The 25775-nt window shown below is 52.1% G+C and overlaps 8 protein-coding genes across 8 annotated transcripts; 5 read left to right on the top strand and 3 right to left on the bottom strand.

The window, feature by feature from the left end:
* Positions 1–1740: 1740 nt before the first annotated feature.
* On the top strand, positions 1741–3306 carry NEUTE1DRAFT_47767 (uncharacterized protein; the record flags this gene model as incomplete). The annotated part of the gene is made up of 2 exons (XM_009854503.1): positions 1741–2692; positions 2930–3306. 2 exons carry the CDS (start codon positions 1741–1743, stop codon positions 3304–3306), a joined length of 1329 nt encoding a protein of 442 aa, XP_009852805.1.
* A 1018-nt stretch (positions 3307–4324) lies between these two features.
* On the top strand, positions 4325–4555 carry NEUTE1DRAFT_48159 (uncharacterized protein; the record flags this gene model as incomplete). Its single annotated transcript, XM_009854533.1, has 1 exon — positions 4325–4555. One exon carries the CDS (start codon positions 4325–4327, stop codon positions 4553–4555), a length of 231 nt encoding a protein of 76 aa, XP_009852835.1.
* A 134-nt stretch (positions 4556–4689) lies between these two features.
* On the bottom strand, positions 4690–5223 carry NEUTE1DRAFT_139382 (uncharacterized protein; the record flags this gene model as incomplete). The annotated part of the gene is made up of 2 exons (XM_009854682.1): positions 4690–5005; positions 5069–5223. The coding sequence occupies 2 exons, from the start codon at positions 5221–5223 to the stop codon at positions 4690–4692; spliced, it is 471 nt and encodes a 156-aa protein (XP_009852984.1).
* A 1197-nt stretch (positions 5224–6420) lies between these two features.
* NEUTE1DRAFT_139381 (uncharacterized protein) lies at positions 6421–7787 on the bottom strand (the record flags this gene model as incomplete). The annotated part of the gene is made up of 3 exons (XM_009854681.1): positions 6421–6579; positions 7488–7694; positions 7782–7787. 3 exons carry the CDS (start codon positions 7785–7787, stop codon positions 6421–6423), a joined length of 372 nt encoding a protein of 123 aa, XP_009852983.1.
* A 1743-nt stretch (positions 7788–9530) lies between these two features.
* NEUTE1DRAFT_46664 (uncharacterized protein) lies at positions 9531–10576 on the top strand (the record flags this gene model as incomplete). The annotated part of the gene is made up of 3 exons (XM_009854439.1): positions 9531–9743; positions 10044–10469; positions 10526–10576. The coding sequence occupies 3 exons, from the start codon at positions 9531–9533 to the stop codon at positions 10574–10576; spliced, it is 690 nt and encodes a 229-aa protein (XP_009852741.1).
* A 525-nt stretch (positions 10577–11101) lies between these two features.
* On the top strand, positions 11102–11800 carry NEUTE1DRAFT_111675 (uncharacterized protein; the record flags this gene model as incomplete). The annotated part of the gene is made up of 2 exons (XM_009854680.1): positions 11102–11162; positions 11229–11800. 2 exons carry the CDS (start codon positions 11102–11104, stop codon positions 11798–11800), a joined length of 633 nt encoding a protein of 210 aa, XP_009852982.1.
* A 1516-nt stretch (positions 11801–13316) lies between these two features.
* NEUTE1DRAFT_102567 (uncharacterized protein) lies at positions 13317–14150 on the top strand (the record flags this gene model as incomplete). The annotated part of the gene is made up of 2 exons (XM_009854679.1): positions 13317–13365; positions 13444–14150. 2 exons carry the CDS (start codon positions 13317–13319, stop codon positions 14148–14150), a joined length of 756 nt encoding a protein of 251 aa, XP_009852981.1.
* A 1295-nt stretch (positions 14151–15445) lies between these two features.
* On the bottom strand, positions 15446–23692 carry NEUTE1DRAFT_102565 (uncharacterized protein; the record flags this gene model as incomplete). Its single annotated transcript, XM_009854678.1, has 7 exons — positions 15446–15813; positions 16596–18289; positions 18665–20669; positions 20943–22247; positions 22535–22583; positions 22640–23596; positions 23690–23692. The coding sequence occupies 7 exons, from the start codon at positions 23690–23692 to the stop codon at positions 15446–15448; spliced, it is 6381 nt and encodes a 2126-aa protein (XP_009852980.1).
* Between the last annotated feature and the right edge of the window lie 2083 nt (positions 23693–25775).

Raw genomic sequence — 25775 nt, 5'->3', positions numbered from 1 at the left:
TGCTGTAGGTCGCCTACGTCACGACAGCTGATGCGCTGCGTTTACGTCACTACGTACATCAGGTCGCTGTACGCAAGGGTCACTGAAATCGCTGTAGGCGAGGGGTCGCACAGGCCGCATCAGCCCTAAATCGGGAGCAGCTGTAGGGCAGCTGCAGCAGCGCTTTAGTGTACCCGGACACCACAAGGAAGCGGGTGGTGGGCTCTGGGCTGAGGGAACGCTACTTCCCGTTGGCACGTGCGTTTCCACTTTCAACGACATTTAATGTCAACGGCCAAAACATGTCCGAGACACTCGTCAACCGCAGGCGGACTCATTATGAAAATATCTTGAAATTCATCTTGAAACCTTGTATTTCCAAGGTTCCTGTTACTGATTTTGTTCTTCTCTTTTCCTCGTCTATAATCGTCTCCAGCCTTCGACAAGACGCATTTCTCAGCAATTAACTTTGTACGACCAGTTGCTCGTATATTTCAGCTTCGTCTTCAGAGCCAGTTGACTCTGATACAGATAGCCTATGCAGCGACTCAGCCGACGGGCGCTCGTACGCCCTGGATGACGATCTCGACTTCACAGAGGAGGCTGACTTTGAACGGCTCCTAGAAACTCGTGCCATCGATCTGGAAGGAGGAAACATTATCCGCCGCCGCATTGCCTACAAGCGGCTGGAGAATGAGCTCGGTAAACTCGCTAGACAATATAAGGGTCATGCGCCAGCACTCTACGATCAAACCAAATTGGTCCTTCACACCCTATATAGACAGGTCGATCACACCATCAACACTTACGCCAATGCAAAAAAAAATTACTCAGAGATACCTAGGGTATCATCAAGTCTCTAAAGCGCTTAGCTGTCAAAACGGTCACCATCTACCTCTAGCGTGAAGAAGGACCTGGCGGTCCGTGGAAGTCACGCTTACCTTTCCGACCGACCCTGTTGGCTTGCCGTATGGTCAATATCTCGAACAGCCAAAACAGATTGGCGGGTGTCTCTACCTCCTGGGCCAATCTCGTTTGGCCGAGATTGACATCAAGAATTTTGACGCAACCGATCCTAAGCGATGGGCAAAATCTCACGCCATCAGAACCTTGGAGCGTTTCCTGGAAAACTTTCCGTGAAGGGCGTGAACACATGGGATGACAGACTCTTTACAGACAGTGAGGTACAAATGTATCTTTTTCGTCCCAAGTGGGATTGTCACCCCGCATATGAAGGTCCTCCATGTGAATGCTATTGTGTCAATAGGTTCTGTCCTATTTGCCAGTGGATCCGACTTGGTAACTATTACTTGCTATTGTTGCTTCCCAATTCTTATTCAGTCAATTTGTTCACAATTGAACTGGACCTGTAAAAGTGTAGTAGGTCTTTGCGTTCCACACAACTATTTCAAGCTCGCTTTTCACCTCAAATCTCTCGCTGATTGTGTTCCCTCCCAACTCTTCCAAGGAACTTCGTCAATTGAGAGCTGTACCTCAGAATTGATCTCAAGGCATCTAGCAAGCTCTCTTCCGTTTACGCCTTACACACTACTTTCAGTCTTTTCCTCGCCACTCGCCAGCGATGGAGCATAACAACAACTTTCGTACCATTGTGTACATCGACGTCGAAGGTAACCAGCCAAACTCTCATCTTGTGCCAATACAACGCAACTAACAAAATTTGCAGAATTCCAGCCAACCTCGAGGCGCCCACTTTCTTCCCCGGACCCCTTGTTTCGACTCGTCCCTGGTTCTCCCACAATGGCGTCTACATCCCGTATCGGACCCCTTGCATCTCCCGATTGGGTTCCCAGAAGTCGATCTCCAGAAAGTTGGGGTCCTACATCGCCTGGGCCCGTCCCTTTCTCCCCACCGTACATTCCTCGATCTCCAGAGTCGACTCCTGGAAGTACATCTCCGGCAGACTACCTCTACTATCCTACATCTCCTGGACCAGTCCCGCCATCTCCGCCATACATCCCCCAATCTGCCGAGTGGATTCCTGGAAGTGTGTCTCCAGAAAACTACTATCCTACATCGCCTGGGCCAGGACCCCAATCTCCGGCCTATGCCCCTTCATCTCCTCAATGGGGTTCCAAAGGTACATCTCCCACGAACTACTATCCTACGTCGCCGGGACCCGTGCCCCCGTCTCCGCCATACGTTCCCCGATCTCCCGAGTGGTGGTCTACATCGCCGACTCCAGCACCCCAATCTCCGGCATACGCCCCTACTTCTCCTCAGGCGGGTTACAGAGGCACATCTCCCGTGAAGTATTATCCAACATCGCCTGGAACCGTGCCTCCATCTCCGCCATATGTCCCTCAATCTCCCCAGTGGGCATTTACATCTCCAACCCCTGTTCCGTTGTCGCCCTCTTCGCCCGCCACCGCCAGCCACTTCGATGAACATGAGCGCGAGCTTGACGGCTCTTGGGGCAGGGGCCGCTTCGTCTACACCCGGGCGAGGTCGATCCTCTCAGAGGAAGAAGAAGAGCAGAGGCAGCGTGGTGAGCACGAGACAACAACCGAGCCTTTTCCCGAGCTTCCGGACTGGGAAGAGGACGAGAGAACAGAGGGAAAAGCAGAGAAAGATGTTCAAGATGTCATGGTACATGAACCTGCTGCTGCCTTCCCGGAGGAAGAGGAGGGGGGACTGCCCGACTACCAGTACTACGAGCAACTTGATCAGGAGGAGAAAGGAGATGCGGAGAGTGAAGCAGAAGAAGTTGTTCAAGTGCAGGAACCTGTCTTTTCCGTCCCGGAAGAGAGCAGCAGTCCACTCTCAAACTACCTCTACTCTGGATTAACATACGGCCATCCTTCAACACCCTTCCCATGGAGACAAAGCAGCCCATTCCCGTCTACCCCTTCCGCTTCTACGGAGGAGCCTGAATTATCTGAGTCGGAAGACCTCCCAGACCATGAGTACTACGAGCAACTCGACCAAGAGACTGCGGCAGAGACTCTCATGCAGCTCGAGACGCAGCATTCGGTTGCCGATCCGTACCCTGACATCGCCGCTCTCAACTACGAGCCTGCTCAGTCCAACTTTTGCCAATCCTACCCGTCGTCTGAAATCGGCATGCACCAAAGCGTCGAAGATAAGCACGCCAACTGGATCTCTTCTTGCTCCTCCTTCCACAGCTCCTCGGCCATCAACAACCCCGCTTGCCGAGTTTCCCAGAGGCTGATTGGTTGCGTCAAGGTCCAGAAGAGGGTCGATAGGATGATGTGGAACAAGTTGATGCAGAAGAAGATGGTGCGTATGATGGAGGTGTGCGAGAAGTATGTTCCTGCGGATGTGCTGAAGGGGTTGAAGCGGTAGTTGGAGGATGCTAAGAGGTGGAGGGGGGTAGTGATGATGAGTGGAAACGCTGCACTGATGGGTCTAAATGAGGGGTGGTGATTCAACTGGAGGTAGCTAAGATATGGTAGTGACGGGAAGAAAGCGAGAGGTTTATTGTTGCGAAGACGTACCACAAAGGCTTCATCGTGACATGAGAAATCTAAAAATCGAGAAATTCCCTTTTTGGCCACATATTCACTATAGCTTAGTCCGGTTTGGTGCATCAAAACTCACACAGAGCTTTTGCGAAGTGGCTGGCATGTAATGCAGGACATATGTCCTTTTAAACGGCATAATGTGTGCAACAGCAAAAGGGAAATTGATTCTAGACTTTCGGAGTTTATGCGGCATACATGGCCCTACCGTGGCTTGGTCGAAGCGTTGAAGCCGTCAGAATTGTTGAAAGTGGAATCACACAAATCACAGCATGACTTCTCTCGCTGCCTGGGGCTACTACATGTAGGACCTTGGTCAGGTGGTCACATGCACGCATTCCTACTCGCCGCTTCCTCACTTCAATCCTCAAAACTGCCTTTGGTTTTGTCACCGAGCGAGTATAACGGCACTTTGCTCAAGACAAACGCTGGCCGCACTCCAGGTATCCAACCACCGCCATATCCAAGCCTTCAGACTGATCCACAACAAACCCGCCGGAGCATCGGACGTACTGAACTATCAGACCAACGTCAAGGCAGCGATCAGCAAGGGCTTCCTACCTGGGCAGGGCCCTGAGCCCATCTTTCCAAGCCCAGAGCCGATGAAAGGGGCATGGGACAACCTCGAATACTTCGAGATGGACGGCACAATCGGTCCAATGGATGGGGAGCGCCACGAGGGCGAGGTCTACCGACGCGGCGCCTGGAGATACGCGTTCATTCACGGAGGGCCCTGGGTCGGTTTCAAGAAGTGCTTTGGGATATTCGGTCACGTCGACACGTGGTAAGCCCGCATCTACGCACATAGTATATTTACAATGTCAACAACACTTTACAACTGCATGGCGGAAGGAGAACTAAGCCCTGCTGCCCAGACGGAGCTGCAAGGAACCACCTTTGGCCCCGACCCGGCTTTACGCATCGATGCATACACCTTAAAGGTGTGCATCGAGCGACTCTCCGAGCAATGGGGGGAAGTGCGGATCACTGAACCCTTTTCGAAAAACAGGGCTTTCCCACTATTCTACCCAAAAGGGGGGGGGGGGGGGGGAAGCCAGCAAGTACATCTCTGAGGCCTCGACCATGGCCGAGTACAAACTACCTCTAGTGTCTCTGTACCACGAAAATTCCGGGTGCCACAACCTCTGTAGGTCTTTGAGATTGATGGGGTTGGTGATGTAGGGTTACTGGTTCGTGTTCCTGTTTTCTACCTCGTACTTTGCTCTACCTTCAGACTTCGGAGTTCTCCTTTCGGGGGCATGGTGTCGGGCGGCTGTGCCTTCTTGGAGTTGACGACAAGAACGCCTTTGTCGAGAGCGAAGGATTTGCCGGTAGGAAAACGGTTCAGCGGGTTGTAGGGATGACGGTCTTGACCGAGTCCGTTGCTCGAATTGACGGCGTATCTCACGCGAACATGGTTGAACAACTGACCAAGCTGGATCTTATCCATTTGGTCGACAAGGTCGGCCACGAAACCGGGGAGCACGACGTACAGACTGTCGCATCCCAAACTAACAATCTTGCTGGGGAGTCCGTCAATTGTATGGCGACTGAGACATCTTACAGTATCAGCCAAAGCGACGAACCGGGGTGCTTGCTCCAAGGACTGCGGGGCGAGCTGCCGGTCTGCTGCTAGATTACGCAAGCTGCCATCGCGGTCCGAATTGTTGTTGATCCAATCGTCAAGGGCTGCGATCGCGTCGTTGGATGGCGGCGGCGATTCCATGATGATGTCAGCCATTTTGTCGTATTGGAAGAGCGACTCAGCGATTGTGAGACAAGGATGTTGATGAACAACGACTGGTGTAACAAGATTGTTGTATAAAGGAAGCTGCCGTGGATCCGAGAAGTGCAGGGACAGGGTAACGTGTGAGGAGGTTGCTGGGGTAAGAAGGAGAGTCTGGGAGTGGTTGGATATTTTAACCCTTTTTGAAAGTTGTGTGTGTGCGTGTTGCGCGGCGGTGTACTTTACTCTGATCAGAGTGCTCTTGCGGTCGACTATGGGTTTGGTTGAGGAGGAGGTTTGGGTGAAGACTGAAGGAGAGGAGGGAAGGAGTAGAGGGGAGAGAGGGATTGAATTGCCCAGCTGACGCAATCGGCTATTGAGCCATAGGAGACCACCAGGCAACGCGTTGAGCAGGAAATGATCACAGACCCATAATTGGTCTTATTTCGAAAGCTTCGAAGCCTGCGCTCGCTGTTGAAATACCTACTGCCGCCACTGCTACCACTGCCGCCGCTTCAAAGTTCATCATCATTGTCCAACTCTGGCCCTCAATGGCATATCGGATCTGTAGGTAGGCGCGAGCCCGACACAATATTCTCTATCAATTGCCAAGTGAAAAAGAGAAAGAGAGACAAATAGAGTAACCGTGGTGGTCTATGATATACACGAAACACAAGCTAGTTCAGACGAAATCAACGACAGGACAACCTTCTTTTTCAACACAGTCACAGGTACATGTCGATTCTATTTCATCCGATTAAGCTTTCTAGCAGAAATGGGAGCGAACCAAATCTCGTCGTCCAAGACTTCCAGAACAATGGGTCTGGAATACCTGCAAGAGAGGAACTTGGATCCGGCCTATCAGATCCGCTTGCCGGGGACCATCCTTGTTGTGTCATAGGCATAGGAGTCGATGGGACACGCCTATGTTGGGAGGAGTTTGATGGAGCTGGCAGGCGAGTTTGTCAATCTCCCAACGATCGGAGAGACTGTCGACTGATGATTTCTTCATGGCCTCGCAGGTGACTGCACCACACTCATTGGTGATCCAATTCCTGGCAGGCCAATGCTGCTTCTCGCGACTGACACAGCCCTATATTCAGGCAATGGTTGGAGTGGTCCTTGATTTCTGGGCGGCAAAGGAGTCCGCAGCTGCATACGATTCAGATTCTCCTCGGCCGCCGCCTTCGCCTGGGCGCCGGTCACCGCCTCCTAGACAGTGATCGCACGCATCGTCATGGGTGACGCCCGGTCGCACCGCTTGCCGTCATTATGACAGCTAGCACAGGCGGTGCGACCAGGCACCGTGAGGCCGCTTCGATCTGCGTTGAGGCAGATGATGCAGGGACGAGCAGACTCCTCACATTCCGACTAAGACAAGATGGTCAGCGACAGTACAACGTCGGAGGGGAGACCTCAGGAGAGCGGGCCAAAAAGTTTTCAATTTCCCTGGGAGGGCTGCAGAGAGTTGGTGTCTGTTCGCGGCGTAACTGTTCATTGATGGCTGACTGAACAGAAGCACTCCTTCTTCTTCCACTCAAGAAGCAATTGCTTCCCAGCGGACAACCGCATTCATAGGTATTGAAGGCAAAGATATCGCACATGGACGACTCTGTTGCCGGTGTTTGCCGCTATGCCGACACTCGTGCTATCGAACAGTACACAGAGGTGCCTTCCAACACAGAAGCCCATATCACGTATTGAACAATAACCAAATGCTTCCCCCCAGCGGCACACCTCTAGTCCCTAGGACAAAACCGGGCGCGCATATCTGGGCGGAACACAGTGAACACTGTCCGGCGGCCTTCAGTTCAACGACAGCTGCCACAGCAGCTACGACCCGCTGGGAAGACGAGTGTTCACTTCGGAATATTGTTAAAGTCTCTTGAATGAGACCAGTCGAGCCTGTAATCCCGGAGATTTCGTTGACTCTATGATTGACTTGTTCTGGAGCGTATTCCCAAGAGGCAGTCGGTGTATTCAGGGCCCTGTTACTCTGCGACTTCGGTTGGGGATTAGGTATCTTTTATGTTTTTTTTTCCTTCGAACACGCAGAGATGGTGAAGTCAAGGCCAATCTGTTGTCTTGTAGTAAGCGGGACACGGTTTTCTTCATTAACGACATTGCCAATTTCAATAGGGTAGGTACAAAAGGTTTCCCAGGGATGCCTTGATGGTCTTCCGGTATAACATGAGTACCTCTATGCTCTTCTTCCTCATTATCATCGGAAAAGGAGAAAAAACCTGCTGTCGCACCACAGGATGACGGTCATAACATACTGAACCACGAGCACCACGAAGCAATGGACCGCCAAACCTGCTCTTGCGAAATCTCCAGCTTGGGGAGATGAGTATGTCGCCGCTGCTGAGCCCGAGTCCAAAGACGAGAATGTCGAGCTTTGAGCGTGCGAATGTGACGAGCAACTGGCGCGAAAGCAAGAGGCCAAAGACGTGTTCAAAGCTAGGTCTAGACTGGCTAGGAGAAGGCTGGCTAGTTCACAGTAGCGCGGCAGTTGGACCATCGCTGTCAGCACCCGTCCTTTTCTTTCCTAATCTTCTAGCGACGCCGGCCACCCACATGCTTGCCCTTATTGACGGCAGACCCTACCTTTTCTCCTTATTCCTCGCCGATTGAAGTTTACATGCAGTACGACGCAAATATCAAATCCAGTTCCGCCCCTTCAGACTGTCCCTTTTTCCCCGCTCGCTACAGGTTGATTGGCCTGGTCAAGGCCAAACGAAAGGTCACCAAGGTGATACAGAACTGACTCCGTCGCATCGAAGGCCGCAAGAAGTACAAGAGTGCCACGCTGGAGAGCTTCAAGAAAGAGTTGGGTGTTATCAAGGATGGATGAAGGGCAAGACCTGGAGATGAAATTGGGTATGGCGCAGGTGGAAGCGTTGGTTCGAATGTAGGGTGTTCGAAAAGCGAACGGGAGGGGCTGGGAAGTAGCTTTCCTAGATCTCAGGGACCTTCACTGTCAATTGGGAGACTTTCATTGAGATTTCATAGGGAAATGGTGGAACTATTATTGAACAGAGAGTTTATGGGATGTATGGTGGCTTAGAGTCTAACTGGAGGATGAAGACATATTGTGTGAGGCAGTTTCAGGTGTTTAAGGTTCGAAGAAAGCATTGCTGGCTCAGCATGAGCAGTCATAAAAAATTTCAGTTGATTTGATCCGAGTTGAACAGAGAATTTGAGGGCAAGTGCTCTGTTGTTGAGCCCTCACAAGTAGAAAACAGCCACGATGTTCAGCAAGGATTACATCATGTTTATCATCACTCCATTGCCACCCCTGTCTTAATCCTCTCGCGTAGTGACTTATGCCTTCCGGTTCTCGTGACTTTTGAGTTTTTGTGGTTTGGGGAGGTGGACTGGAGGAGATATCGGCGAGTGTCGCCGGCGCATATGAGGCAGCAGCCACACTACGACAATTTGGGAGGGCGTTTCTCAGAAAAGTCCCATCAAGGATACCTCAATCATGTCAACTAAGCAATTTTGCCCACAGAATAGAAGGAACAACCCAAGCAGTGAGCCGGGACTACTTTGCGCAGGCATATTGACCGGACATCCATTCATCACTAACGGAAACAATCGACATCGACTTTGTCGCCTCCCGCTCAGCAGCAACCCAAAGAACCTGGACCATTGAGCACAAAAGATAGCTCAGCACTTTGCCCGCCATCTTCGTATATCTGTCTCATTCCCATGTTATCCAAGCGCTAATATGGAGTCAGTACCTACCAAAGGCAACCCCCAAAAGCGAAGATGTGTCCAGCTCGGCTCGGAAGAGCCACGAACATCGGATGACAGCCGTCTCATCCAAGGCACCAAGGCATCCAACCGAACAACTTGCCCTAAGCCGCCAGCGCCCTCCGTCCCTTATAGGCTCCCGTCTCCAGCAGGTTTTCCAACCACAACGAGTAGTTGGTCGAGCGGCAGTTGGTGTTGCCCACAGCACACCCATACTTACACCCGCTCGAAACGCCACGGGTTCGAGTCCCGTGGTGGCAGCTTTCGACACAACTATCGCTCGGACATTCCAGTAGTCTATATGACTGCTACATCCGTCTACCTGGGCTAACGAGGTCGAGCTGTGACCGACGAGGGGATACCTTTGGGTGTCATTGATCAACTACACTTTTTTTTTGTCGATTTTTTATCTTTGGTGTTCGTGATGAACGCCCGTACCCGAACTACGCCACATCTGGATACAGACAGGTGTGGGCGTCGAATCCGTGCTTCATGTAAGTTTCTGTGCATATATGTCGGGCGCATGTCGCCTTTAGGATGGTCATCAACGACCCTGCGCGCAAAACATGAAGTCAGGTGAACTGCATAGTTGGCCGCTTGCGCTTCTCGCTTTCGCTCACCATCGGACACCAATACTTCCCCACACCATCCCCTCCTTTGGGACAAACACCACCCAACTTTTGGCCCCCGTACTTTTTCTCCTGCCATACCCTCCCTGTACTGGCTTCTATCGAACAATTGTCTCGACCCCCGTTCCCGCGCCCTCGTCTCTCCGGTATGTACCTTTCCACAACCAGATGTTTGAGTCTCACGCTTTACATGTCCGTAGAAGTATCTGACACAAGGAAGCTGAACCACAGCGCCAAAACACCGGCCCCATGTCAAAGACTGCAAGAAAACAGAGCCCTACTCTGGAAGAAAAGGCCTTACCGGCCAATCAGCCGCTTTCACAAAGCAGCGGCAACGTCAATGTTTCTATCAAAAGCGAAAGCAGCGATGGGGAGTCAACATCGTCCACATGTTCTGCGAGTCCCTACCCGTCCTGGAAGAATGAGTCGGTTTCTAATAGTCTTCTCCAGTCTCAACAACCAGCTGTGTCGCCATCTCCTTCCTCCACGCGCAACGAAGTCGATGAAGCCACCCAGACAACAAGCGTAGCGGAAGAGAGCGATAAGCCTACCACTACCTCAGGCACCCTGCCGAACCCGAAAATTTCTCAAGATGCGCAGTCCGGTAGCCTGGCAGGTGACATCGAGAAGTTCTCAATTCGTCACTTTCCAGTGCTTCGAAAGGAGCTAAACCGCAAGATTGAGGAGAGGAGATTGGTAAACCGAAGAATTCGGAACAGTCTGGCCAGAATTGAGCATTGCGAGAAGTATATGAGGATCTTGAAGACAATGGAGGAGGAGCTGGAAGCGGAAAAGAGCAAAAAATTCGAGCTTCTGGCATTGTTCAGACAAGCTGAGCAGAGGTTTATAGCCTTGGTCGACGACTGGGAGGGGATGGTACGCGATCATCTGGGGTTAAGGACTCGGATTGTAAATCCTACCGAATGATCTAGGCAATGACTGGCCGTGACTGTCATATAAAAGGATGGCACGGAACTACATGAACAAAGGTACCTACGCCGGTACCTTGAAGTGTCCCGCACTGTCTGATGGGACGATATAGGAAGGGATCAAGTTGAAACAACTGGGTCTTCTGTTTGTTGATAATAGCGGGACGAGTTCGCACGGATGAAGTCCAAAAGTCCTCCATTATTTCCATCTCGAAATCGGATCTCATCTCGAGTACAGCGGAGGTTCAGATACCTGACCTTCACCTCTACCCTTCCTCCTCCCTCGGGTATAAATCCTCTCCTCTCCCGTCTCTTCCTCGACCCCTCTTTGATCTCCATCCATTCACCGATTACCAAGTAAACCCTTCGCTTCTTTTGAGCGCATCGCAGGTCTCACTCGGTTGACGAGAACTAGCATCGCATTTGGAAGGAGCCGGAGCAGACACTATCGCACATAACGCCAGGGGCTCCCTCTATCACAAACTCAAAGTAACGCCGATTCGATCACTCATCATTATCACTCTCGTCTCAGATCCTACCACTGCCTACATACGCACACTCATACGACACTCGATCATCATGGAGCAGTGGGAGCTTCCGGAACTGCGCCCGTTTGTTGGCCATCAGCTCCCTCCTCCCAGTGAGTTCCACTTTACCATTCATCATCAGCCTTTGTTTGGCACACCTGAGAGCTAACAAGTACTAGGCGGTAATCCTTTCCCAGAACACAGCGGACTCACACCCACCTCCACCCCGACTCCCGCCAATTCTGCACGCAGCGGCAACGGTATCAGCACCCCTACCCGTACCACAGCCGTCATTTTCAAGCCCTGGAGCCACTACACCTTGGACTCCGTCAAGAAGAGATACAAGGCCATGGAACGTGAACTCAACGATAATCTTGTGGACGTAGAGAGAGAGAACAAGTGGTATGCTGAACGCATCGAGGAGCTGAAGCAGTCTCACAAATACTTGGCTAGTTTGAAAGAGCTGAAGAGAAAGGTGAATGAGGCCTATGAGAGGCGAGGTCGTTTGATTGAGGAGCAACACAACTGGAAGCGCTTGGTGGAGTCGTTGCAGTCCGAGAGTGTGGACGATGGGGCGAAGATGGCATCGGAGGACTCCGAGTCTCCCGCTGAGGATGACTCTGAAAACGAGTCTGAGCATGAGTCTCAGAACGAGTCTGACTATGACTTTAACGATGGCTCTGAGGAGGAGTCTGAGGGTGACTCTGAGGATGAGATTGGAAAAGGAATCGGAGAGGATGATGAGGTTTAGAACAGCGGCATAAGTCCAGGGAGGCTACCAGCAAGACAGCAGACTTCGCAAACCCGATGGACCTAGCAGACTCAGATCATGATGAGCAAGAAAAATCATGCTGCTCAAATTTCGAGAATCACCTAGGCAGAGACACGACTTGGAGGTATCTACCTAAGGATGAAGATAGATTCGGAATTACGGGGAACTGAGGCGGCGGAGAACTCTGAGAAGGACTCTGAGGAGGAAGAGGACTCGGAGTCCAATTGCTCCGAGGATGAGGATGATTACTGAGCCGGCAGGCTTTCGGCTGGCAGGTGGTAATGGTGAGATTATGGGAAGGTAGATGAACACATGAGGATCTAGTATACAATGCCTGACTCGCAATACTCTGATGGATTGGGGAACGTATCGATGTCACAAATTTGCTCATTTCATTGCAAATAGACAGTTTCTACGTTTGACTTTAACTATGGGTTGTTCATCATCCTCCATCTGTGGCATTATCACAGGATGACTTCTTCCTCTTCGTTGTGATGGCTGGCATCTACTGTCGTTGAGGTTCCGGCACAGGGCCGCCCGTCGAGGTAGATCCTGTTGAAAGTCCATGGCCTGGGCGCCCCTCCCAATTGATAACTCCAGAATCCAGCCCTTTTTTGTTTCCGCCCTTTCCAGCTTCCAAAACATTCACATACCCTACACTACCAAACTCAAGTCCTTAGATTTGCGACCTGGAAGGTTTTTCCTGGAGATACCTGTAGATCCCCAACTCGTTCTTCCTCTTCTCTTTACATTTCCTCAATGTTGTTCTTTTCGTCCAAATTCTTGGGTGCACGGCCAAACAAATCCAACAATGAATCCACATCCAGAAAAAAGAAGAAAAGCAACAGCAGCCTCAACACACCCTTGAACCCAAACCCACCAGGCCTGATTCGCATCCAGAAGAGCCACCAAGCCTGACTTACCGACCGGGAGAAGGATAACAACTCCCTCATCGCCCATATCCAGAAACTGGAGCATTGCAAAAAGCACCTGCAAAGCATGCTGGAACTTATGGTAGGGTTTAGAGACAAGAGATCTCGTACACACAGACAGAAACAGATGCAAGATGATGATTGTTATCTGAGTTTGGAAGATGAAACAGGGACCGTACCACATAAATTTTACTTGCCCGCCCTTTCGTCTGACCCTTTTCTGACCGCCTCAATCTGAATAAGTCATTCACAGACTCTTGTTCACTGCTAGCTACTTATCGCCATCTGGATAGCAGTCTTTCCCACCAAGGATTCTTTAGGGGCCAATGCCTTATGCTTCGAGAACGAGATCTTTCCCATTTCCAACATCTACAATCTAGAGGTTTATATCCTACTTCTCTGGCAACTTTAATTCACATCGTTATACCCAACAACAACACGTCCCCGCTTACACCAAGTCGCTCTAAACGATAGATCACAACTTGATCTCCCAGACATCATACTCCTTCCGATACTTACTTACTTACTTAGAATCGCAATTACCAGGCCTCACGTACCTCACAATGGGTCACTCTCGTCCACGTATCGATTCTCCGAAAAAGTCATCATTTAGCAAGACAGCTCAATTCTTTTTCCCACTTCAATCAGGTCTTTATGTTGGCATCGCCTGAACCTAATGAACTTTTCCAGTTACAGTCACCTCGCTGAGACCAACCGGCGTTCGCAAGCCCAGTCCTCGAGCAAAACCAGTCGCAGATAAGACGGTTGCACGGTCTGCGACCTGTGCCTACGCATGGCAAGCTGCAGTTGTACTGAAGGATGAGGAATCGGAGGGATCAGATTCCTCCAGCTCATCAGATTCCTCCAGTTCATCGGATTCCTCCAGTTCATCAGATTCCTCCAGTTCATCAGATTCCTCCAGTTCATCAGGTTCTTCCGATTCCTCCGATTCATCAGAGGATTTGAGTCCCATCCAGCATAGAGCGAGCAGACCGAAGGCGTCCGTTCCCCATCCTACTCTCAAACCAAGCGCCCTCCCCGCTCCCGCTGCCCCAGCCCACACAGAATCCGAAATCGAAAACCTCATGACCATTGGCCGCAAGCAAGTTGAAAAAAAATTGAAGGATCGCATCAACGAAGAGAAGGACAAGAACCGCCTGCTTGAGAAGCAGATCACTACGTTCGAAAACTACAAGAAGTACCTTGCAAAGTTGAAAGACCTAGAGGAGGAGCTGACTGAGCTGAAGGAGGAGAATCGCTTGAATGAGGACACGGTGGCGGACCTTGCGGAGGACTTCCGTAAGAGCACGATGGAGTGGGCTAAGCTGTTTGAGAAGTACGCGGGGGACTTGGGAATCTCGGTTTTTGACATTCGTAGATTGGCTGATGCGTGGTGATGGCTTGGAGGGGTTGTGAGTGGAGGGCGATGTCCACTTTTGGGGAGATTTTGGGACATGAAGATGGAGATTATGCCGGGGCACGGGGTTTATGGGACGTTCACTATTACTTGCTTCATTGATCTTGCTATCATTGCTGCTAGATATGAGAACAGATGGCAAGGATGATCAGATCAACTAGGTACCAACGACAGAATGATAGTCTTACACATTTGATATGACAGAGATGGAATGACAAACAAGTTGCCACATACTGGTGGGAAGGCTTCAATGAAGCACCACACACATATCGTCTTATGTCCTCTCCATCCGCACTTGAAAATGTGCCGTCTCTTGATTTCCGTTGACAGGTAGCCAGAACCCTCCCATAAAAAGTGTGACTCGCCGACGAAACCTCCCAGTCTGTTTGGAGTGATCCCAAGTCATCTCCATCTCTTCTCAGGAACAATACGCAAGCCTCTAAATCCATCCAGTTCTTCCTGCTGGCGGCAGTCTTACTTCGCGACTTCTCCCACCATATTCCCTGGCTTCCTTCAACCATCTGAGAACTCACTCCTCCTTAACACCAACACCGGCAACTTGTGAGACCATCGCTGCGCCTGTATCGCTCATCCGTTTACCTTCATTGCTCTTGAAGCAAGCCCGATAACCGTCAACATAAGCTACGTATCACCAAAGATAGTGGAGATCTCAATTTTTTCCTGACACTCAACCTCTTCATCAAAACGCGCAAGACTCACGACCGTTGGATCCAGATCACCATCAATATCCTTATCTTCGAGTACCACTATCATTACCAAACCCAAAGCCAACACCAGGATCTCCCCGCGAACACATCCATAATGCAGCGCTGGACCTTCCCCAGCTTTCGTCTTTCCGTCGGTAAGTCCCCTACCTACCACACCAGACCCCCATACATGAATCCCAACCTCACCATCCAGTCCAACCTCCCATCACTAACCCCTCTCACCCCACCGTCAAGGCCAAGTTACCTACCTTAACCAACTAACATCCCTATGCTCCCAACAGGCACGTGCACCAACTCCCACCGCAGGTCCATCAATCCTTCACCAGTAAAACCCCAAACACACCCCAGAACCAACATACAGGCCTACAACCCCTCTCCCAAATACATCGAACGCGAACGAACCCTCCACTCCCGCATCACCAAACTCAAAGCTCACAACGACCAACTACGGCAAAACATCGCCAAACTAGAATCCCAAAGCGCTTACCTCCTGCGTCTCAAACAGTTGGAGAAGGAAATTGAGCAACTAAGAAAAGAAGGGAGGGAACTAGCTAGACGGGAGGAGGAAGTGAAGCTTGTTGTGGAGAGGGGGGAGAAGGAAGTGGAGGGGGCAGTGAGGGAGGATGATAATGGCTGGGTTGAAGATCAGGAAGAGGATAATGGTTGGATTGGGGGTGGGGGTGGTGATGATGGGAACAATGGGGATGAGGCTACATGGGAGCGGACCAGTGATGAAGGTACCTTCTGGGAGGGGTCGGTCAGGAGAGAAGCAGAGGACTTGAAAGAGGAGCGAAAGGGAAGGGTAAGGGCTTGGCAGCTTAAAGTGGAGGAAGAGAGTCTTGATGGGAATAAAGACGAGGACGAAGATAACCGCGAAGTAAAGCAGGAAGCAAAGGACGTGGCTAACGATTCCTTCTATAAGTGGGTTGAAGGGATGGAATTGGTGAGGGGTGCTGAGGCTTGGAAATAGTTGGACTCGCGTTTGGCGGTGGAGATTTAGAGAAGGGAAGTGGAAGGTTACTGACGATTGGGATGGCTCAGACTTGGGGAGTGAATCGATCTCTCATACACCAACGATAGAGAAATACAACGGCACTTGCGCCTGGAGATACGCACAATGTTGAAGAACAGGGCTAGAAGCAAAGGCGCTAGAGATTGAAAAACATTTTGGCGCCGCCAAATGCTATGATTAAGGAAACTAAAGTATGTGCTGAACTCGTCATCGTGGACATGGATTATGAAGGTGATTGACAGCGAAATACTCCCAGCTTCAATCGTTATGTCCCCAAGTAGCTTGAACTCACGAAAAGTAATCACAGTTAAAAACGCACAACACCCCCAGTCCCTGTAAATGTTACCCACGTGTCCTGTGCCAACCAGTTTACCCGTAAAAAGCCATATGTTCAGATCCTCCATCCGTGCCTGCACCTGATACTTGTATACGATCGAAATGGCAAACCCCTTAAAGCCTCCCGGACAAACAAACAACGAATAGCCCATGAGAATAACAGCAACACAATAATATCACAGACACACTGGAAAATAGAACACCACTCTTCTCCCTCCTCACGGCGGCAAAACTCCCAATCCCATCCCAACATCCGCACCGTCATCACCACCACTACCTCTCCTCCCTCCCTCCTTCCCCTGCTGAGCCTGCCTAGAACCCCCCCTCCCAGCATCAGCCGTTCCCAAACTCGGACTGTCAGACCTCGAAAGCAAAGCAGAACCAGTTCCACCCGCCCCATGTCCACGACTCCAAGGCCTATGCAAACTCCCCATTGACATGGACGCCATTGTCGAAGGCCTCCAAGGTCCAGGACTACTTCCGCTTCTAGCTCTCGTCCTTGTTCCTCGAACCCCTCCTCGTGCTGTAATCGCAATACCAGCACCAGGTATAGGACTGGAGGTGCCAGCATTGGGATTCGCACCGGGGACTCTGGGAGAAGCAGGAACGTAGGGCACAGGTGAAGTAAGTGTTCGAGGCACTGAACCCAACGAAGGTCCAGAGGGTAACGTACGCAATGAGGAATTCAAAGGACGAGTATTGGGATTTGGGTGTGGAGACTGTAACCCAGGCGAAGAAGAAGTCAGCTGATGAACAATTCTTTTCCTCCTGGCGATTCCCAAACCCGTAGCGGTCGGGGGCGTGGGCGGCATGGTTGGCGGTCCCATGCTAGAGGTAGTAGGTGTCATTGCAAGCGCAGCATTTGTCATTCCTCCCTGAATAGGCGTGGCCATAGGTCTTGAACGCGACTGCTGCGCTTCCCATGCTAATCCACTTGCTACCGGCGACCCAGGCGGCGGAAAACCATGTTCTTGTCCCGTCGTTCGACCGACAATAGGGGATCCAATACTGACATCAGTCACTGGAGTGAAAGGTGATGTAACACCGCTGCTGCTAGGAAACTGGAAGATGGTTCCGTCGCTGAGGAGGATGCCTGCTCCTACCCCTACTCCCGTTCCAAGAGCTGGGGAGGATGAACTTCGCTGTTCCTGATACTGTAGCAAGGGGATTGATCCAGGACCTGGAGTAACGGGTGAGCTAGCTACCGCGGAGAGTGAGCCAATACTGGTTTGTTGTGCTGGAGTAGACGGTATAGCAGAAACAGAAGACACGGGAGTACTGGGAAACTGTCCGCCCATATTCGATATAGATGCCATCATATCTGGACGTCCCGCATGTTCCTGGCCCTGCGTTGCACTTCCAGCAGTAGTGGTGGAAGTAGCTGAACTCGCCAACGGATGATGTTGCCCTGATCCAGAATGCTGTCCACTCCCTCGTCGTAATCTAGTTGGGAAAGCAGATGGACTCGTAGATTGCGATCGGCCGCTATTAGCACTAAGCACATTCTGAATCCGCTCCTTGGTCTTCCTTCTCGTTAAACCTCTGCCCAGATTCCGCCAGAGGATGGCGGGCGCTGGTTGTGGATGGGGGGCTGAAGTCGAAGATGCTGCGGTGGCCGTCATTCCGGGACCGGTGGAAGTTGCCGGCTTTTGATGGACATGACCACCGGCCGTGGGAGATTGGTAGGAAGCCGAAGCACTTTGAGGATGGCCATGAGCATGCATCTGATTCTCGTCCCACCGCGAATATCTCGTGTCAACACCTGGAAACGCACTCTCTGTCCTAGGCGAGGGTTCGGTTTCTGTGTACGACGCTGGTCGGTGTTGCTGCTGCTGCTGTTGGATCTTCTGAGGTAGTCGACCGGCGCCTGACCCGGGAGCGTTGATACTGATGGGCATCAGAGGCATCTGCAGCTGCATGGGTGAAGGCCTGTTGCCCATGCCACTTGCATTCAGGTTGGTGCCGGGAACTGTGGGATTGCTGTTGTTGCTCATCCCCGATGAAGGACTTCCAGCAGCCACTTTCCCAGTGTTCACAATCGGCCTAGGCTTCGATGTCCCCGTTAACATTGGCGAAGATGACGAGAACCCTTTGACATTCTGCACCGATAACGACAACGGACTTGGACTGTGATTACTTGCTCCTCCAGATGATTGCCCGATCCCCGATGCGGACGATTGATGTGACGGATCCCTAGACATCGGCTGGGAAGTATATCCTGTGGGAACTTGACCCTGGACCGCACCGGGAACTATCAGTGGTGACGGCCCTGGACGAGTCGCAACCGTGGTATACGGCAGTCCGGTAACAGGGTGTAGCGGCGGCGGCGCATTTGTGGGTCGATTGGGCTCTTGTCCGAGGGTCGTATACCTCGGAGAATGATCCCATTGGGGTAAAGGACCAGCAGGCTGGGAAGACGAGAGATAATCCGCGTCTTGATTCCAATCGACCTGACTTGACGGCTCGGAGAATCGATGGGCGGCTTGAGACGGGCGAACCAAAGACTCATCGAGATCAGCAGTAGCAGCAAAAGAAGGAGGTGGAAAAGGAGAGGAGATAAGGTCAGCCGGACTCGAGCGGGATGTTCGACTTCCTCTAAAGATAGGACCAGGGACGATCATAAGCTCATCTTCCTGCGGCGCTGACCGAGAAAGCTGCTGACCCTGAGGCATGCCTGGCGTTGTCGAACCAACCGCCGTTGGTACACTCTGCGCACTCGAGCCAAGGCCCTCCCTCAACCTCTTCAGCCATCCACTCGGAGAAAGCAACCCGCTCGATGACGGCGTAGGAGGAGAGAGATCGCTCACGGCAGACAGCCCCCCTCCACTCATCTTCCTAGGCGGCATTGGCGGCGTCAAGCTATCACCGAATCCTCCAAGACCTCCGTCAGTAACCGCCTGAGCCTGAGCCTGAGCCTGAGCAATAACAGCTTGCGTGCCCGCGACCTTCTGTCGAATTTTGTTCAGCTCCAGCTGCGCTTCACTCTGTGTCTGGGCCGTCACCCGCCTTGTTCTGCGCGGTGGCCATACAGGCACAACACTTGTACCTGCACCCGTCGCGGGCTTTCCAGCCAACGATCCAACAGCCACATCCAGCGTGACTCCCATTCTTGGATCGCCGACAGTCCTAACATCTCTCCAGGCTCCGGCGCGGTCGTGGTACCGACGGGCTTCTTGCTTCTTGATGACGCGGTGGTTGGGAACGACGGCGTTCCACTCCTCAAAGAGTCCTGTTTCAAGAGCGGGCGTGGGAATCTCCAAACCGTCTAGGGCCGTGTAGACACTCGGGGTTTCGACGATAGGTGTGAGGGCTGCTTGGTCGACTTCATCGTGAGGTTGTTCGTCGACAGGTTCATAATAAGCCGAAACAGCGGCCGGGACCACAGTCCTTTCGTCTTCCAGCAAACCTCTGATTTTGTTATCCAGTCCAGGAGTCGGGGGCATCACTCCTTCGGTCGGATACGGCGCCGTGGCTTCCATCCCCCTCTCCCTCCACGAGGACAGACCCGAAGCTGCCTGACCTGCTATCGTCATCGTCAAGTTCAACGGCCTCCGACGACCCGAAGCAGTCGAGAAGTGGTAACTACTAGGCGACTCCATCGGTGTGAACCCCTCATCTACCGCGACGCCCCCAAATGCCCTCTCCCAGCTTCCCGGACCGACGTGACCTTCCTCTTGACTCTCTTGACTCGGCGCAGTCGTATCATTCGAATCTGCTTCCGACATACTACTACCCTCCTGGCTCCCACTATTATTTCCATCAAACACACTTACCACCTCCACATCTTCAACCCCCATCAACCGCTCCAGCCGACTCAGCTCCTCCACTCCCCTCCCAGCCTCCTCTACCCTTTGTCTTACCATCCATCTCCACTTCTCCAACCTCCTTTGGGGATCCCTCTTCTCATTACCAAACCTCTCAATATTCTGCAGCAGCTTCTGCCCATGGATGCAGTACCTCCTATAATCATCCGGCACTCCCACCCTTGGACCCTGAAACGCCTCGCGCCCCCCTCCACCTTCTCTTTTGGACGCCTCAATACGCCTATGCGCCTCGTCAAAAGACCTACACCAAACCGCCGCAGCCCTCTCGATCCAAGCCACCGCAGTTTTTTCCTCTGCCAGCGTCTCGATGAAAAACGCTTGGATGACGGAGTGAATCCGCAAGAGGTCGAGCGAATCAGAGGAGTCACTGTAATTCCGGTGTTGATTCGTGCCAGGAGTGTCGAGACTGCGGTTGGCGGAAGTGCGAGAGCTGACTGTGCTAGCGCTGCGGGTCAGGGGTGTGATGCTGTCGTGGGACTCGGTGGTCCGCTCGATGAGGGCGAACTTGATAAGGACTTTGAGGGTGTTGTTGAGCGTCGTCTTCCTATGGGACGCATCGCAGGTTTTGACGGGGGTATCACGAGATAAAGCTGAGAGGCCTGTTAGGTTGGGTGTTAGTATCAGCCGTTTCATTATGAAATCAGACCTTTTTCTTCCATTTGGAAAGGCACTCGCCTTCCAGGTTTTCTTTTCATGACTTCATGAAAAATGTTCTTTCTTCTGATACCTAGCTGACTTTATTGAACTCCCCCTTACTCCATTACCCCCTTCCACCTCCCAAATACCCCCTTCCAGCACCTTCGAAAACACCTCTTCACCCCCTCCCCTGCTCTTTCAGGAAAACAAGAACAAAGAGATCTCGAAAAACTTACCAAAAACCACCATCTCAACCGGCACCAACTGCTCCCACCAAACCAACACCCCCACCAAATTCAACGCCGCCACGTTCCCCCTCGCATCCAACTGCTCCCTGACCTTCTTATACGCATGCAAGTTGCCCACCTGCTTCGGCTTACTTGCCCTCCACCCCGCCAAGTACCTCGCCAACGGCTCCCTCGTCGCTTTCAGATGCTGCGCCGCGACATGGATCATGAGCGGTAACCTGCCCATCAGATTCACCAACTCCAGCGCTCGTTTCTCTTCTTCTTCATCTTTCCACCCTCCTTGTTTTCGGTCGTTGCCATTATTTCCCGCATCATTGGCGGAGGAGGCAGAAACAGTAGAGGTAGGCTTCCGGTCCAATTCGGTCAACAGCAGTTCCACTGCTTGTCTGGGAGTCAACAATCCCAACTCCATAACCTGCGGATTATCAAACCTCGGATCGCCCGTAACCGCCCTCTCCGTGCTCGTATAGATAATACTCGTGTGTCGTGCATCCGGAATGAACTCTGACAAGCCTGGGATGTCGAACTGGATCCCGTCCAACACCAACAACCAGTCCCTGTGGGAATTAAACCACGCCTTGACTACCTGCACCATGGTCTTTGCATCTTCCCTCAAGGCTTCCAATCCCAATCCCAAACTTGTTACGTGGTCGTTAGAGGTGGCATCAGTAGTAGTACTACTGCGCATAATCTCCATCCTGGCAACCCTCCAATAACCTGATTCCACCTCCCCTCTGCTCTTGGCGCGCACCCAGTACACGCCGCCGGGGTAGTGATCGCGGTAGCGATAGACGTATTCGCGCGCTAGATGCGTCTTGCCGCCGCCGGGGAGACATTGGATTAGCACGGCGGAGGTGCCTTCGAGACGGCGGCGGCGGTCTTGAAGCATTTCGTGGAGGCCGCGGAGTTCGTCTTCGCGGCCGACGAAGAAGGAGTTGGGCCGGAAGGAGTCGGGGTGGATGAATAGGGGTTCTGGTTGTTCAGGGGAAGAGGTTTGGGTTTGGGAGTGACGGTGGGTTTGTGCTGCAGGTGAGTTTGGTTGTTGGGGGGCAAGGGACGCTGGAAGTTGTGGTTGAGGTTGGATGTCGGTGGTAGTAGTGGTGATGGGTTCGTCGTTGTTCCCATCGACGGGCTGGCTAGGGCTGATGACGCCCGGCTCCAACACCAAAGTAGGCTCGCGCGTGGACAACTCAGATTGTGACGGAGACGACGGCAGAGGCGTTAGGAGCTTGGGACGTCTCTGGTTGCCATGAGGGTGGTGTTGAAGTAGAAGAGTCTCATTACTGTAATTGTCTATATGACCAACGCCAGAGAAAATTCCCAGCAACTAAAATCAGCCCATGTTCCCGTGAAGACTGAAGGGTGTGTATGAGACGAAAGATGCAAAGCGCTCTAGGTATGAAGATGATGATGTGTCTCCTCCTCTACTTCTATCGATGACCAGACCCTCGGGCTGCCATTCGCCTGCTGTCCAGAACCAGGGGGCGTAACAGGAAGGGGGTAAGGAGCAGGAAGATATCGGCCGTAGCCATAGTCATGGTCATGGCCATAACAGGGTGAGGGTGATCTGCGGAACCTACCGATGGAGGGAAACTGCTGGTTGCTATAACCCGGCGAATGCGAGCGTTGCTGTGATATCTCGTTAGCACCTCTTGATCTACCCCTTCAAAGGAAGAGAAACCTACGTAGGACTGCATAGCCTGCACACTCCTCTCATAGTACTCATCCGCCGCACGTTTCTTCCGCTCCTCCTCCTCTGCCTCCCAGCGTATATCAATGACTGCCCTAGCCACCGCCACCCACTCCGTAATGGCCGTTGACACATTCCTATACCCAGGCGCGTTCTGCCCATCAAACTTGCACATGCCCGAGTGTGTCGCTTCAATCCCATAGTATATCACGCCCTGCAACTGCGGACTAGCCGAGTTCGCATCCACCACGAGCGCCCTTGTTCCTCTCAAATCCGTGGTATGGTTCTCATGCACCATGTGGATCTTGAAACGCTGGTAGATGTCGAGGAAGTGGTTGTTGATTCCCTGCAGGGTCTCGTTGTCCTTCTTGAGTGACTTGAGCAGGACGGATTCGGTTTCAAAGAAGCGCCGGGGAATCACAGCGTCCGACATGGCTTGGAGCATGCGGCCCCAGGTGGCCAAGTCTGAGCCTTGGTGTGGGGTGCCGAGGAAGATGATGGCGTACGTAGATACGAACACTGAGCGCAGGTCTTCTTGCTGATGGGCTCGGATATCATTCGAGTAGAGTAGTGCCCTTTTGGTTACTATACCTCCCAAACTGTGCACCACCCATATTATCGGCAGTCTCTCGGTCCCTTCACTCTTGCGGAACGATGTAAGCGAGGTGACCAGAGACTGGGCGTGCTGGTGAATGAAGTTGTTACTAGGGGTGTTGGTGCCCCTTGAGTAGACGTCGGCATTGTAGCCGTAAACCAGGACGTTGGCATGCTGGTTTTTCAGCTCCAGAGACGCTGGGAGCAGGTCGGTGGGCCAGAACACGCTGTTGGCAGCCGTCCATGTTTTCTCTGGGTGGCCGTTGAGGCCGTGAACCAGGACAATGTCCGCAGTGGCCTGCGGATGGGTATAGACCGCTGTGACTTCGAAGCGCGAGATTTGCTTGTTGACACTTCCCTGTAGGTATCATGTTAGCCAAATATCTCTTGAATAGTTCACATGCCATACTGTTTAGCCAGCACAGGAGAAGGCTAAGAGAAAAACACATACCATGCTCGTCGTGAAGTCAGGCCGCAGGGCCAAGTGAGATAGGGAAGAAAAAGGGTTCTGACAGCCGACTGAAGCTTCACTTCCACCAATAACCGCAAAGAATTGTATGAAGACTCGAGGCTGAAAGAGTCAAAGTTGGTTGCAAAAAAAGACAACCGAGAAGAATGAGTCGAAAACAGGAAGCTCAGTCGTAAGCAACCGACACTGAGCAAGCCGGCAGATAAGGCAGAGTAAGAGGGGCAAGAATTATCGCGTCAGTCCGCGGGACCGAAAAGAGGGTTCGGGTGCTGATGGAGGGGGGCTTGTGACTCTTATGTCAAGGCAGATGTCGTGTGGCTATGAGGGACTCTTCTTGACGATACGTGTTTCAGCTTTTTAGGCAGGCCACTTATACGGCAAGTTGATGGAAGGAGCCTCGCCTTGGTTAGGTACTCTCCTCGGTGGGCAGGAACAGAAAGGAGCTGCGAGATTGTAACTAACGACTTTGAGATAGTAAGTTGAAAGAGAGCAAGGCAGTTGATAAGAGATCTGGGGCTTGTATAAAAACAACCCGGCTGTAGTGCTAAATAAAATGGGCTTTTGAGATGGGCGGATGGGTGGATAAACGGGATCTCAAAGTCTCAAATCGCGGCCGCTAAAGTGAAATATCCGAGGTGCAAGTGCAAAGTGTGACATGACCAGTCTTCCTCCTCGTTTCTCCAGTTATTGCCATTTGCCATCCGTCATCAACCACGAGCTGTCTTCAACTCCTCGGAATGGTCAATCATGGTCAACCGAGCCGGAGAGGCCTTTCAAGTTTCCTTGATGTTGGTCAGTCTTGAACATCTTGGCCGCTAGCCACTATGGAGATCCATCACGAGCATGTGTATAAGTGAGTCTGTCCTACAGTCAGTTTCTCTCAGTCTCTCCTCGCTTGAGGGATTGACAGAGTGAGTGACTGTGACGATCCATTAGGAACTCCGGACGAGTGTGGCTGACGACTGACAAAATGCGAACAGAAAGTATAATGTTCCTAATATGATGGAAGGAGGAGTTGCCGTTGAAAGTGGAAACTGGAACGTCGTCGTTGAATGGTCCGTCACGAGGCCCGCGTATCGAGTGACCGAGGGGTGCAATCGTGGGCGGCAGCTGAGCCCCCCTGCTCCCCCCCTTGAGCCCGCTTCTCCCCCCTGGCTGTTTGGGGATCTTCCCTCCTCCATCAACAAACTTGATGATGTACCTTTCCGGCACAGTCAGGGCTTGGAAAAACTGATAGAAATGGATGGTTTCGTTTCCCGGTTTTTCTTGGAATCATTGCCGGATATTGTACGCCATGGAGAACCTGTGATGTGTTATGTAGTGTTGTTGACATTTGCAAGTGCCGCGGATCGCGGGGCGGGAGGAAGGGGGAAGCGAGGCCAGGGTGCTCACTGCTACTGTACTGTACCTCTACTGACAGTGTACACCTGCCTGCTGTCGTGATAATGCCATGCCATGTGCCGTGAGACGGAATGCACTGTACTTCAAGGCTGCATACATATGGATTGCCACTGCAGTCTGCCGTCGTTCTCCAGGGCAGATACTCTTGAGTGATAGGTGATGGATGAATGACTGGATCTCGGTCAGGTGTGTGTGACCATCCATAATGCCCTTCAACATTCCATCCCATCTTTCGGTTGTCCCTGCTGTGTGTGCTCTTTCTTGGATTTCGAAAAAAAGTTCAACCGATCTTATTGATCTGAAGTTCCGACTCCCATCGTCGCCATGACATTTTTGCTAACAAAAGAAGACTTGAGGGGCAGCATCATGCTTTCCCTTTTCGGACCAGTTACTGGTCATGCACGTTTGAGGCACAAGGCAGACGGGAGGCAAGGCAACGAAGGAAGCCTTGGCGGCAATCATATCTCCCCATCGCGCCGGCCCCTTTTAAACCCGCCCAAACTTGTAGGCAACCGTCCACGCCGTACAGTGACATGACATGGTAACGAAGTATTCAGGGGCCAAGACGGCGCCGCCGCCGGGTATCACTGGCTAAAAGAGAGCCAATCGATACTTTGGCAACATTGATGACGCTGTGGTACCTGACTACCTTACCTGACAGAACTCG

Source organism: Neurospora tetrasperma (assembly GCF_000213175.1).
Source record: "Neurospora tetrasperma FGSC 2508 unplaced genomic scaffold NEUTE1scaffold_5, whole genome shotgun sequence".
Lineage (NCBI taxonomy): Eukaryota > Fungi > Ascomycota > Sordariomycetes > Sordariales > Sordariaceae > Neurospora > Neurospora tetrasperma.
The sequence above is the reverse complement of the archived record's forward strand: the minus strand, read 5'-3'. Positions and strand labels throughout refer to the sequence as shown.